Below are 15,024 nucleotides of genomic sequence, written 5' to 3'. Positions count from 1 at the left end.
ACACACAGCTGCTCTACTCTGTCAGCTGAGCGGGAGAACTTAACAAGAACAAGGATTCAAAGTGAAAGTAAACTTCAGGGAACATTCTAGAGGAGGGAGAGTTAACACTTGACGGGCCGAGTTCCTGTCTTGAGCAGAGTGTTTGTAGCTTCACTCTGAGACTAAGGCCCCCTTTAGAAGACAACAGTCTCTAGAGAAAACCACAAAATAAAATATCAGATGTGCCGTCCGTTTAGATGGCAACGGCGTTACCGGGACCGAAAACTAAAACGTAACAAAGTGAAACCTCCTTCCAGGGTGGAAATCATAGAAAACACTCACAGTGAGCTTGTAGATCTACAGTGTTTTCACTATTTTTAGTTTAACTTTGTAAACTTTGTAAACACTATACAAAGTGTGTTTTGATACAGTGTGTACTGTCAAGCCAGTAAAATGGCATTGTTACCTCAGGTCAAATCTAGCGTAAAAACGTTAGTGTTCCAGTTCCAATTTTGTCTGCTCATTGTTTTTGTTCATCACTTCTAATTTCACTTGCTTATACTGTATGAGTTCTCTCTCCTGATTGAATACAATTGTTATCCACAGCCTGAAAGTGTATTTTCTGTTTACTAAGAGCTGGAGATACAGGGAGAGCCCTGTTACTGAAGAAGCACTCTATAGCAATGATTGCCATCTCAATATATGGAGCTGTTTATTTTAACAAATAAGTGTTAACTGACAAATTGTCTTTAAATAGGAAAATCTAAAAAGAAAAATGGATATTTCTCCCATTTTAGACAGATCAGTCAGGCTGCAGCTACTAGTTCCAGCACAACCTTTAAAAAAAATCTATAATTGTGATTGAACTTTGACATAATAGTATGTTTTTCTTTGTTCTTCTACTACATACATTTTTGTGGTTTACTGTATGTTCTTTTCAGTAAGTGAAGTTTTTATTCAACAGAGTTTAAAGCAGGCGGCACTATGTAACTTTACTTTATGAATAAAATGTTTTGTCCAATCTGTATGGTAGAGTATGTTACTACAATATAACTTATACAATTGGGTGGTTGTATTGTGTCTCCCTGCTCTTCTATTGAGACATTTAGATCGTGTCAAAGGTCATGTCTCACCTAGACACAGGATCTGACACAGATTTTGACCTGATGGTCAAGATTCATGTTTTAGTCATGATTTATCCCCTGATCAAGCAGGCAGGCGCTATTTAGCCGGTAAAAATGGCAGCACTTGCGCAGGAAAGCTGGTTCAAATCCAGCGTAGAAGAGGAAAGTTACATAGTGCAGCTTTGAGACTAAACTAATATGCCATTAAACCTGTATTGTATGAACTCTTTTTCCACCCAACAATTTATCAAAAAGTAAATGACAAGAATTGGATCAATATGCAGATTCAATGGATAATGGAATCAGATTCCATCAAATCCTTTCAATGGCCATGGATTAAAGCTAGTTTAAATCTCACGACTGAAAATGTCCTAATGTGTGATTTGTGAAACCATGTTAAAGGATCCCCCACACACACACTAGCGCCGATTCCTAAACAATGAATACACTATGTACAATTAGGATGCTTTAGTAATATTGTTCCTGCTGTTCTACATACTGTAATCACAGATTCAGGCTTTAACCTTTGCTTTTATATGAAATATCCGAGACAATTAAGATATTATGGAAGATACTTCTGAACATATTGCTAGTTTGACCACTTCAAATGCTCTAATCTTAAAACATTGACTGCCAATCGCGTAGATCTACGCGAACCTATTTAAAGCCGCAGCGTGCCAGTCGTGTAGATCTACGCCAACTGTTTACAAATTGAAATCCCATGTTAAATCAAAAAAGTGCACTTTCCGGATTTTTTTTTGACCCCTTCCGGTTCCGGGGGCCGACCGGAAACGAAATAAAACTGGTTCCGTTTTTTTCGCTTGCATCCGTTTCCTGTCTAGGAATCAACTTTGAAGTCGATTATCGCCTTTGTGGTTTTTCTCTCCGCATCCACCGGTCTAACGTTATAGGCTGTAACTTCAAAATGGAGGCACGGATCGACTCGCTTTTTTCACTGCTCGCTTCACACGGATCCCGTGTTTGTGTCGAACCAAATGAACGCGATTTTTTACCGGATTTAGCGGGGTCTATGGCGACATGAAGAAAACAAAAAAACAACAATAAAAGCTTGGCACTGGTGAGTACATTATGAGATTAACCTCTGGCGTTCAATGTGTTAAAATAACCGAAAATAGCCTTTCTACAAGCTCTCAATGCGTCGCAGACGCATTGAGAGCTTGTAGAAAGGCTATTTTCGCTGCGCAACATGCTTCCATAGAAGACATGCTGGCTTCTACTATGGAATCCAAATTACTGAAATCAGTCTTGGCGACTGAGAACTTTAATCCATGAATGGCCCATCTCTACAGTGACTGACCTTTAGATGTGGCTGGAGCAGGCTCTGTGTCTTCCACTGGTTCCTCGGTGGTGGGCTCCACAGGAGCAGAAATGGGCTCTGTTGGGGCCGGGGCTGGTTCTGTGGGTGTGCTGACAGACGGACTGGCCTCCATTGGAACTTCTGGCTCTGCTAACTCTGCTCCCCCTCCATGCATCTGCTGAGAGTGCAACTTGTCAAGACAAGAGACACAGGTGTAGTGTGAGCAGAGAGTACAACGTGATAAAAGGAGCGGATGCATAGCGAAACGACTTAACCCATTGAGACCTGAAGCCGATTCTACGTGTCTCCTAAATCTCAACAGTTTTCTGAAAAACCTATGTTTCTATATCAGTGGCGCTCAATCTTTTTCATGTCAAGGACCCCCAAAATTATATGTATTTGGCCGCGGACCCCCATCAAAATATTTTGTTCCAGGGACCCCCCAGAAGCAAATTTTTGAGTTAAAAAATGTTCGCTTTAAAAATATATATATATTCAGAAGATTTGCACAGTTTCACGATTTTTGAATAGCCCAAAGTGTAAAATAATGCTTTTTAGCTCAAATCTAAAAATGACACAGTTCCAGGCCTTAATGGGTTAAGACATCTTGATTGATTGATTGATGTACTTTATTTAGTAAGACATGAGAACAACAGTACATGGAAGTACAAATTCACAATACGAGGTCTACTAAACTGGAAGACTCATAAAAGCACTGAGCTTGTTTCAAATGAGTTCCCCCATATGTCATACAATCAGTTTACAGGTTACTGGTATGAAAAGTGAGAAATATGTACAAAAGAAGAAGGAGAGAGGGGGGGGGGGGGGTAGGGGGGTAGGTAGGTTAGGACTTAGACAGGGGCCATTTTCCAATTGCAGCCTCCTGAAGGTGTATCTTTAGGGCAGTTTTGAAAGAGAGTAGGGTTTTACACTCCTTTACTCCTTTTGGTAGGGCGTTCCACATTTTTGATGAATAGCATGAGAACGAGTTACTTCCCTTTGTTGAGCCAAAAAAGGGTTGGACAAGGTTTGTGGAGCTGCCTCTGGTATTGTGGTCATGGACATCATTAACATTTTGGAAGTATTTTGACAAATACAGGGGGATCCCAATGTTGTGGTGTATCTTGAAGACCAGGCCCATAGCAAGTTGCTGCACTTTGTCCTCAACCCGTCCCTAAGCCATCCGATCCTATCAAAATGATCAGGGGTTAGATGGGTCTTAATGCCCTGTCATCCGTTTGGTCATCTCAGTAGCAGTCTCCCCATAACTGGATGTTTGAATCCCACCTAAGGTACATCAGTTAATCAAACTAATCGATTTAATAGGGTGGGGTTTTTTCTTTCTTAATTTTTTTATATTTTTCAAAATACAATAGCAAAAAAAAAAAAAAGTACAAATGCAATCCCACAATAGCATTGTGGGCTTGCAGATCGGTTATTTTGGCTATATTATGTATAGCAATTATATTTATCAATTATTATGATCAATTTAGTTACTCAACTAAAAGTATATTTCAAAAAGACTTTCATTGTGATTTGAGAAAAAAAAACATGCTTTGATTAGTTGATCAATTGAAAAAGTCATCGATAAAATAATCACCAAGAAAGTAAGTGATAGCGGCCCTATTCCCCCCTCCTACCTGTTTGACTTTGTCCAGTCTGTTAGTGAGTTCCTCTGCAGACACGCTGCCAGCAATGACCTCAAGGGGAATACCATTCTCTCCGATGAAAAAGCTGGACGGTATGCAGACCACCGGGTCTTCACACGGGGGGGGGAGTTAAGGCACAAACCCACCAAAAACTCACATTTAACCCATTGAGACCTGAAGCCGATTCTACATGTCTCCTAAATTTCAACAGTATTCTGAAAAACGTATGTTTCTATATCAGTGGTGCTCAATCTTTTTCATGTCAAGGACCCCCAAAATGATATGTATTTGGCCGCGGACCCCCATCAAAATATTTTGTTCCAGGGACCCCCCAGAAGCAAAGAGTTGAGTTAAAAATGTTTGCTTTAAAAAAATATATATAAAAATATTTGCACACATTTTCACGATTTTTCAAAAATAGCCCAAAGTGTACAATAATGCTTTTTAGCTCAAATCTAAAAATGACACAATTCCAGGTCTTAATGGGTTAAACAAAACATAGTCTTGGCCATGCCTTACGGCGTGGCGGAGACAATTACAGTTTGAAAAAGTAACATTTGCTGCAGACTCCTTGCTGCTCAGCGCCTCTGCCTGATCCTAGCCTAATACCTAGTGTAGTGGTTAAGATGTTGGCTTTCCACGCGGGAGGCCTGGGTTCGAATCCCGGCCGTTACACATGGACACGCGTGAGTCTACCTACAGCCCAAACAGCAGATAAGGATGTCCAACATGAGCACTTTGTGTTCAATATCATCCAACAGGAAAACAAATCTAATAGGTCTTTGTACAGATATTCTTGAGAGATTTGTATTTTATTCGGTCATACATCTTCACAGCATCTTCTGGGGCCTTCGCCACATAATAACATTTAGTGCACATGGACAAATGGAGTTCATGGAAAAGGATACAGATCTGGGAGAACTGCACACATGTCTCACTGTAAGGAAACATGAGAAGAACATCACAAGGTCAATACATATCTTCACATCCACACGTCCAAAGTTACTGTCAAACATTAAAAGCCAATGCGATACAATTCAAAGTTTCAATCTTCCACTGTTATGCCTATTAGTTGTTCCAGATGCTAGAAATTGATATGAGAGAACAAATACCTCCACCAAAACGTATCACCAATAAGATTTACTTCTGCTGATAATTAACCGATTGACTGCCAGAATTATTTCAGATTTTTTGCAGTTTTCTGCCAGAGATTTTTCATTGAAATTAAAAAAGTACTCAGGAGCCGAGATACAGAATTTTTAAGTTTTAAGTTAACAAGGAAGTGGATAGGAGTCTAGATCTTCGAAAAATCATATCTCCTTCGTCTTTGGGTCAAAAAAAAAGTTCTTCTAAAAACGCAGGCTATGTGTTAAGATGCGGAAGTTGACACCGCAATTAATTACAGTACTGCAGTGCTTTGGATTACAAAAGTCTATCCAAATAGGTTTTATTGTCATACTGTGGCAATCGATTCCGCAGTTAGTGTACTGTACTTTCATATTATGTGATTTAATTTGAGCTATTCAACTGGGGTGATATTACAGTTTTAGGTCATGAGTCATACAGCATATAAAAGGCTAAAATGTTGTGACCTTTCACATACTAAACGTCAAGGGTTCCCAAACTTTACAGGCCGTGACCCCCAAAAATAATCATATTTGAAGAACTGGGGACCCCCCACCCTGACAAGCACTTGGAATTGTAGGCATTACATTTAGTTTGACTCGGTTCCACAGATAAATATTGTGAAAATAGCCACACTGCGAGGTGTTGTGGGCTTGTAGATTGGGTATTTTCCCAATGTTTGCCTATTTCTTACGCAATACCGGTATTTGCTAATTTAGTATTAAAAGTTGTTAAAAGTCATTACATTGTAACTTAAAAGGTAGGGTAAGTGATTTGCAATTATTCAAATCATTGCAAAATGGGTCTATGTTCTGATAGTGCTCGTTACTATAGAGTGTCCTGTCCATATAAGGAGTCTCCATGTCTCTCCAGCTCTTTATAGAACAGAAAATGCATTTTCGTTTCAGTTTCATTTCCAATTTTATCCAATCAGGATAGAGAAATCAATCAGGATATAGATTAAACAAGTGAAATTGGAAGTGATGACACTAAGAAATGAGCAGGCAAAATTGGAACTGGAACACTATAAAAATGAAGCTTAAAAATGGGTACTTTCTCCTGATTGGCTGAGACTTTGACACCTACCAGAAAATGTATTTTCTGTTTATTAAAGAGCTGGAGAGACGGGGAGACTCGTTACTGAACAAACACTCTATAGCAATGATTACTATCAGAATATAGTGCTTTAACCTTTTAACAAAATACTTTTTGTTTTAAGCCAAAAATATCACTTACCCTACCTTTAAGAAATGCGCAGATACCCTGTATACACCAACATACACATACTGTACACTACAGTATGTTGGTTTGTTTACCGTTGAGTGAGAAGACAATCTTGCACATTGAGCTAATCATCTGGGGACCCCCGGTTTGGGAAACCACTGCTACACATTTACCTCTTGGCGTCCACTTTGATGGCCACACAGGTCTGTGCAGCTTCATGGACCGTGTCGTCCTCCCAGCTGGACATGAGCTGTGCAGACTGCTCATCGTCACCTTCAGAGGGAGAGAACGTTTAGTGATGAGTCACTTATAGCTAGTGGCGTGCACAGACATTTTGAGGGGCAGGTGCTCAAGTAAATTATACTTTTTTTTTGTTTACTTGGTCTGCTCTTTTTTCCCTCTACACCTATACCTCTTTGCCAAAAATAGCAGATCTACAAGCCCACAACGCCTCGCAGCGCGAGGCGTTGTGGGCTTGTAGATCTGCTATTTTTGGCTAAAGTTCTCCTCAGAAAAGGGATGCTAGGTTTCGAGTGGTTATGGTAAAAAGAAAAATCATATCACATAAAGATTTGGCGGACCCCCTGTAGTAACTCTGAGGACCCGCTAGGGGTCCCGGACCCCCTGTTGAAGACCCCTGCTGTAAACTGGGGGAAAAAAAACGTTTTTTTATTTTTTTCAAAAGGGCACTTCTGGTCAAGAGGGCAAAGGGCAGGTGCACCACCTAGAGTCTATCTGTGCACGTCCCTGCTTATAGTCATCATCATGCCCCACCGCCTCCACTATATGTGATCATGATGTCAATGGTGATCATCTCTACAGTTAGGCTGATGACACATTGTTCTATGATCAGATCAACGGGGTGACAGACAGTGCATTATGTTGGCAACAACACTGACGTTGGCGCAGAAAGTGTGAACTCACTCCACTACATCCTTGTAATCGTCGGTGAAACAGGCGTTGCGGTGGAATTAGTGTCCTGTGAAATGCCTTGCCTGCAGAGGTCGCAGTTTTTTGCCTTTTGGCAGCAGGGGAATGTGGACGTTACGTGGTGTTTGTCAGGTAAACGAACAGAAAGGGCTCTTGCTTAACAGTATTACTGACTGTTAACTGTGTACATGTACAGCAGTGGTTCTCAAACATTTTCATGTCAAGGACCCCTAAATTGACACTTATTAGCCCGCGGACCCCCATTTGAAAAGATATGCCAGGGACCCCCCATAAGAGACGATTTTTACGGCTCTAGCAGTGATTTCAACCATTTCAATTTCAAGGGCCCCCAGTTTGACATGCATTTAGGCTACGGACCCCCATATAATGACATTTATATCTCTGGGACCCCAATTTATATTGTAAAATCGATGTTAACTTAACTCTGAGAGTGTCCAAAATGGAACCAAATGGACCCGTTAGGGTCCATTTGGTTCCATCAAAAAAAAGAGTAGTCATGAATGATAATGAGAAGCCATGAGGACAAGAAATTGGCCTTTCACCTATGTGACAGCCGTCTATCTGTGTGCCAGGAAATCAAGTACCTTGGCCACATTTCAACTGACAATTAGTGCTGCACAATTAATCGAAAAAAGATCGTGATCTCGATTCAGACACCTATGCAATCTCATTTCTAAATTATGGCGATTTATTTTTATTTTTACATTTTAATAATACGTTAATACTTTTTTTAATGTATTTATTTATTTTTTTGCTTCTGAATAATACCAACTTGCTATGTCAATCATACCTAAACGATGTAAAGCAAAACATAAATATAAATTTAACATTAAATTAATATATATATATATATATATATATATATAAATGTATTTTTTTTTATATTTAACCCAATAAGACCTGGAACGCATCTGTGTCACTTAAGATTTATTTGGCTATTCAAAAAAATAGCAGATTTACAAGGTCATGGTGCGGCACCGAGCCGCACCATGACCTTGTAGATCTGCTATTTTTTTTTTTTTACATCGTGAAAAAATACTTTTTTATATTTTTTAGTGTTTAGAAGGAAAAAAATTAGAATCGTTCTCAGGTCTTAATGGGGTTCAAAGAGAATCGTGATCTCAATTCTTATGGAGGAAAATCGTGATTCACATTTGAGCAAGAATCGTGCAGCGCTACGTGATGACCACCTCCATGATGATAAAGATATCTCTAGGCAGTGCCGCATACTTTATGCCCAGGCTAATATGCTGCTTCGCAGGTGTTCAAATCCTGTCAAGTGTGCACTTTTTTAAAGGCATTCTGCACTCCCATGTATATACAGCTTTCCTGTGGTGCTTATGCAAGAAAGGTAAGCATGCGGAGGCTTAAAGTGTCCTACAATGATGCCCTGAGGATACTACTTAAGGTCCCTAGATGGCATAGAGCCAGTCACCTGTTTGTAACATGTGGAATCCACACTTACGAGGCTCACTTAAACCCATTAAGACCTGGAACGGTGTCATTTTTAGATTTGAGCTAAAAAGCATTATTTTACACTTTGGGCTATTCAAAAATAGCAGATCTACAAGCTCATAGCGCGGCACCGAGTGCCGCGCTACGAGCTTGTAGATCTGCTATTTTTGAAAAATCGTGAAAATGTGTGCAAATCTTCTGAATATATATATTTTTAAAGCGAACATTTTTAACTCAAATCTTTGCTTCTGGGGGGGTCCCTGGAACAAAATATTTTGATGGGGGTCCGCGACTCCGCGGCCAAATACATATAATTGTGGGGGTCCTTGACATGAAAAAGATTGAGCACCACTGACATAGAAATCAGTGGTGTGAGATATCAGAAAACTGTTGAGATTTAGGAGACATGTAGAATCGGCTTCAGGTCTCAATGGGTTAAGATCTATGTATGGATGTCTCATGTCTCGCCTGGATGAGTCCCGGAACAGTATTATTGAGGATATTGTCAATCCTGGGAAGAGCTGTCTCCGGTACTTGTCCAAGCTGCGTAAACCCTGGAGAGTCAGCATCCATTTATGATTTTTTTATTATTATTATTATTATTTTTATAATGTCTTGTTATTTATTTGTTGTGTGATATTTGTATGTACTTCATGGACCCCCTGTGTGCCTGGAATAAAGTTTTAATTGAAATTGAAATATGTCCAAAAAAAAGTATTGTTTTTAAAGCAAACATTTGTAAAATATTTTGTTCCAGGGACCCCCAGAAGCAAAGATTTGAGTTACAAATGTTGGCTTTAAAGATATATTATGTATTCAAAGATTTCCACACATTTTCAAGATTTTCGACCGTTTGTAGACGAATTGGGAAACATTAAACACATCACATATCGCCATACACACAAAATCTGATTCTGAATCATGCTCTCTTAGCTGTCTCCCTACTGTCTATGCCATTGGTTCTCAAAGTGGGGGTCCTTGGGGTGGTTCCAGGGGTTCCCCAGGAAAAGTAGTTAACCACTTTACCCATTATATAAGTTGACTATTCAAAAATAGCAGATATACAAGCTCACAGTGCGTCTCTTCGTGGCGCGCTGCGAGCTTGTAGATCTGCTATTTTTTGCATTTGCAACACTTAACCTTCTCTTCTGGGGGTCCCTGGCTCAAAATATTTTCAGATGGGGGTCCGGCGTGGACAAATATATATCTATATATATCACTTTGGGGGTCCTTGACATGAAAAAGTTTGAGAAACCACTGGTCTATGCTTTCTCCACAGGATTTCACCGAAACAGCATAATAGGCTCTATTCACAGCAGCCATATTATGAAGACATTCACAGGTGTTCCATTCTGGTCAAACAGAGTCAGGATGCTGATGTTGTGGAATGCTGGCCCACTGGAAACACTCTGTTACACCAGTGGGTCTAAATGTTGGGGTCCAGGGGACCCTCATGGGCTTCCAAATGGCCCCTTGCAGGTGTGTAACTCTGAGAGTGTACAAATGGAACCAAATGGACCCGTAACGGGTCCATTTGGTTCCATTTGTACACTCTCAGAGTTATGGGGGTCGTGGAAACCACTGTGCTACACTATTAAATGGAACAGAGCCTTCATTAGTATCATTGTTAACACCTGTGAAGGAAGTGATAATATGGCTGCTGTGCATATGAGCCTATTGTGAATCATCACACACACACAGTTTGATAGGTAACCAGTGTCCGGGTAACGTTGACATTGGCTAACATTAGCTTTGACAGCAGTGTAAACACACACAGCCGTGTTTACATGACAGAACAGCTACACCAATTCTAAAGCCCATAATGATGTTATACTGTAATGTTTACGTTTACCTGACAGGTGGCATGTCCCCCTGTATGTTTGTGTTGCAATGACGTCACCTGTCTCACCCTGGTATTAGCTAAATGGCTAAAACTTCATTAACTAGCGTTAGGTTGGCTAGCTAGCTGATGATTAGCTCTGGTCCAGAGCTTTAGTGACTTCTCTCTGACGCTCCGCTAGAGGCGCTGCTCTGCTCATAGACCCAACATGTCACTGTCGCGCGAGGTCTCTCTTTAGTAAAAGCAATAAACACAACGATTTCGCTACTCACCAAAACAAAGGCTGTTTTGTGTTGTTGAAAGTCTATTCTCTACGATGGGGAATGTCTCGGGACCCCACCTTCTCTGTATAATACACTTTTTGGCCTGAAAAGAAATGATTGCAAAGGATGGTGAAATTATTTTATTTGCTCCACCGCGCCCTCTACAGATCTGATCAATGGTAGTTTATATTGACCAGATCTGTAGGGGGCGCAGTGGAGCAAATTAAAAAGAATTTCCGTCTGGCGGTACATATTTTATTTACCGAACAAAAAGTGCATTATACAGAGATGGTGTGGTGCTGAGAGGCTTCCCACCCTGGAGAATGGACTGTCAACAACACAAAACAGTCTTGGTGTCGGTGAGTAGCGAAGTAGTTTAGTTTATTTTGACTAAAGACGGAGACAGTGTAATGTTGGGTCCATGAGCAGAGCAGCGCGCCTGGCAGAGCGTTATAGAGACACAGCTAATCAGCTAGCTAGCTAGCTAGCTAGCTAAGCTACACAGACATAGACAGAATACCTGTTATAACAACGACGAAGATGAAGGTCTGCTGTTTGGCGGAGGCGATGGCAGCAGGGATGGAGCCGTCGAACCAACGCATCTTAATGGTGGAAAGGCTGTTGTCTGGTGGAAAGATGTTGTTGTTGTTGTTGTTGTTGTTGACCAGTCACATCAATATCCTTAAGACTGGTGAAGTCAGCTTGTTGTTGGTCTACTGGCCCTGGTGCTGAGGGTTGCCAGGTTTGACTTTCCGAGAGAAATAAGCAGCTATACGTCTATGAAAACCAAGCCCACGGTAATAACATGATATATAGGTGGGCACCAATAGGAGGAGTGGGCACTGAGGAGGAGTAAGGAGGAGTGGGCATTGAGGAAGGGTAAGGAAGAGTGGTCACTATAGGAAGAGTAAGGAGTGGGCATTGAGGAAGGGTAAGGAAGAGTGGGCACTAAGGGAAGAATGGGCACCTCAGTGTTAAATTGGCTATGTTTTCCAAAATGTTCAATAAAAGATTCAATATTTGGAAAAGGTTTTCAAGTAAAGTAAAGTATACATGATTAGAACATGCTTAAATATGTATTTATTCTGAGCAACTACACTTTAGAAACAAGCCCAATTAAGCAACTTTAGAAACAAGCCCAATTAAGCAACTTTAGAAACAAGCCCAAATAAGCAACTTTAGAAACAAGTCCAAATAAGCAACTTTAGAAACAAGCCCAAATAAGCAACTTTAGAAACAAGCCCAAATAAGCAAATTTAGAAACAAGCCCAAATAAACAACTACACTTTAGAAACAAGCCCAAATAAACAATACACTTTAGAAACAAGCCCAAATAAACAACTACACTTTAGAAACAAGCCCAAATAAACAACTACACTTTAGAAACAAGCCCAAATAAACAACTACACTTTAGAAACAAGCCAAAAAAAACGCAACCCGCAACTACCAATATTTACAAGGGACTTTATAGAATAATAGGCCCAAAGTCACTTATAATAAGCAGACATGGCAACGCTGCTAGTACTGAGTCATGTCAGACAACACATCACTTCCTTTTCTCAAATGGCCTCTGTCGTTATACACAATAAAAGTTCATATATATATATATATATATATATATATATATATATATATATATATATATATATATATATATATATAGCTTTTGTCATATTGTATTCATTTCGTTTGAAGCTTGGTCCCCTGGGGGACAGAGTGTCAAGCCCGAATTCATTTAGCATACCTGTCTGAGCAGTTTACACAAGTTGATTGAATCACTGGGTTAAAACACAGTCACTTTAAAGATATAACTAATTCCGAGTAAGAATTAGGGTGTTGATTTCTTGTCCACCTTTGGAGAGCAAGGCAACTACACAACCCACATCTCGACCAAAGAGGTCTTGACCTTTAAGGCAGTGGTGCTAACAGAGAGATTATTCTGACACTAATAGACCCCTAGTTAATAGTCGACGTCACACTGATAAGAACCAGTATGCATGCAACCATTATGCGCGCAATGAAACCCATTACATCAGGTCTCGCTAGGACGCGCCTCACTAGCCAACACACAAGAGGGGGTTGGGGTGTGCTGAAACCAGCGCACCCCAAAACAACAGGTTAGGAATTGATTGCGTGAAACAATCACCTGTGCGTCCAGTCTCAATGTTAGTAAACAAATAATTGGTCTATAGCATTGAACAATATCACTCTGGCAAACTCCACAGACCGAGACGATCTCCTGCCTGTATCATTTATTTGGTAATCTGTGTTCCCAGAAGTTTTCGCCAGCTCTCGCATACAAACGGGAGTGGCGAGGAACTTCTGGGCCAGAGCCCTGGTATTTGTGGGCGGGATGTAACTTATGCTCAGAATCTGAGCGGACACGCCTCTTACCGGTCTGAGAGCTGTGCAACTCGTCTAAAAAGTCAGACGAGAGGCAAACAGCAGTACACACAACAATGGCGGCCGTCGCGCCTATTTACATGCAACACCCACTGCATGTGGATGCCGCCACCCTTTTCTTCATTGGCTGTTGATTTGAATCAGAACACAGTGGCCGCGCCCCTGGTGTCCAGGCTCTGTCTCCCAGTCTCCCAGACTATTTATTTGGCAACGTTTCCAGCAACCAGGCTCTCTTCCTCAGGTCTGAGCATTATATTGCCGTTACTTATTGTGATCCATGGAAATTAAGGAACGAAACATGCATCTTTTAAACTATGGCTTAACTTTATTTTCCATAAAATCGTATTATTAAATTTTGGCAGTGCAATCAGAGAAAAACAAAACATTGGCAGTGCAATCAGAGAAAAACAAAACATTACAGCAGCAAAGGTATGAACAAAGGAGTTGTACGCATTTCCATGGCAATGATCATGACATAATTTATCATGCCAGGAGGACAAGAAATTGGGAGATCTCTCTATCTCTATCGTCCAGGCTGTGTAAACACTGGAGAGTCGGCCTATATTTATGATTTTGTGTTTTTTTATTGTTTAATTTGTTGTATGATGTTGATGATTTGTATTTACTCTATGTTTAATCTATCCTGTGTGTCTGGAATAAAGTTTGAGTTGAATTGAACTGTTTACCTTCAACAGTATCACACATCTAGTCACAACTACTGTATTTTAAAGGATTTTGTCAATTCAATTAGGAAAGAAAACTGATGTACTCCAAATAAACAAACAAGTTTGTAAATCAATATAATTGAAAAAGTGAAAAACGTATTCATGTAAATACAGCCTATAATGCACAATATATTTGGTTGTAAAACACCATAATTCTCCCACAGTGTAGCCATACTGGCGTGCAATTTATCATTAAAAGTAAAAAAAAAAAACAGGATGATCACAGTATAAACTATTTAAAGGTGTGCACTAAAAAACAAGACTGACGTGTTTAAATCCTTTTTTACGAGGGGGTTGATAAGAGAACAAAATGTTTCATCGCGTGGCCATATTTTTGAGTGCAAACCGTCAAATTGTACCCTGATTGTTTCCCCAGTGTTCCTCATGATGTCTTGAAGGTGATCAGATAGTCAGGATAAGCGCCTGCATCGCAAAACACCACGTAGACGAACGGACTCAGTGGGTTGTCCACTGCACAGTCATGCAGGCCTGCTCCCAGGTTACCGGGGTTGAGAGGTGATGGCTCCAACATGCCTGCCGTCCCTTTGCAGGGTTTCCCGACCAGGACTCGAGCATGGTAGATGTACTTGAAGCCATTGGCATCAGGGTTGGAGTAGGCGTCTTGTAGTGAATACCAGGATTCTTTGGCAAAATAGGTCCCGTTACCATACACAGTGGCTGAGAAAACAGAATCAAGAGGAAACTCATTAATATGTTGAAAATGGGCCCATGACGTCTATGTATACACTGTGTGTGTGTGTGTGTGTGTGTGTGTGTGTGTGTGTGTGTGTGTGTGTGTGTGTGTGTGTGTGTGTGTGTGTGTGAGAGAGAGATGACTTTCCTCTGCAAACTCAAGCCTTATTTTATGCTTTGTTGCACGATGGTGTTGCGTGGTGAAAACAGATACTGTACTAGTTCACAACACAGACACGTAACCCTAACCCACTTTTGAGTGGTGCCGAAGGCAA

The 15,024-nt window shown here is 40.5% G+C and overlaps 2 protein-coding genes across 6 annotated transcripts in view; both read right to left on the bottom strand.

Moving 5' to 3' along the window:
• Positions 1-11,660, bottom strand: part of ubxn4 (UBX domain protein 4) — a 34,747-nt gene extending 23,087 nt beyond the window's left edge. Inside the window, exons 1-5 of the mRNA XM_084085020.1 lie at positions 11,449-11,660; positions 6,593-6,692; positions 4,979-5,007; positions 4,062-4,180; positions 2,422-2,611 (exon numbers count right to left, since the gene is read on the bottom strand). Of these exons, the coding sequence (XP_083941146.1) occupies positions 2,422-2,611; positions 4,062-4,180; positions 4,979-5,007; positions 6,593-6,692; positions 11,449-11,530 (520 nt within the window). The 5' untranslated portion in view covers positions 11,531-11,660. The remainder of the gene's footprint in view (positions 1-2,421; positions 2,612-4,061; positions 4,181-4,978; positions 5,008-6,592; positions 6,693-11,448) is intronic.
• A 1,995-nt stretch (positions 11,661-13,655) lies between these two features.
• parp14rs3 (poly(ADP-ribose) polymerase family member 14-related sequence 3) overlaps positions 13,656-15,024 on the bottom strand; it is a 35,243-nt gene continuing 33,874 nt past the window's right edge. For all 5 annotated transcript variants that reach the window (XM_084085005.1, XM_084085008.1, XM_084085006.1 and 2 more), the window contains one exon: positions 13,656-14,734. In XM_084085005.1, the coding sequence (XP_083941131.1) occupies positions 14,439-14,734 (296 nt within the window). In that variant the 3' untranslated portion in view covers positions 13,656-14,438. The remainder of the gene's footprint in view (positions 14,735-15,024) is intronic.

The sequence above is a fragment of the Gymnoscopelus microlampas genome (assembly GCF_963454915.1).
Source record: "Gymnoscopelus microlampas genome assembly, chromosome: 17".
NCBI classification, from domain to species: domain Eukaryota; kingdom Metazoa; phylum Chordata; class Actinopteri; order Myctophiformes; family Myctophidae; genus Gymnoscopelus; species Gymnoscopelus microlampas.
The sequence above is the reverse complement of the archived record's forward strand: the minus strand, read 5'-3'. Positions and strand labels throughout refer to the sequence as shown.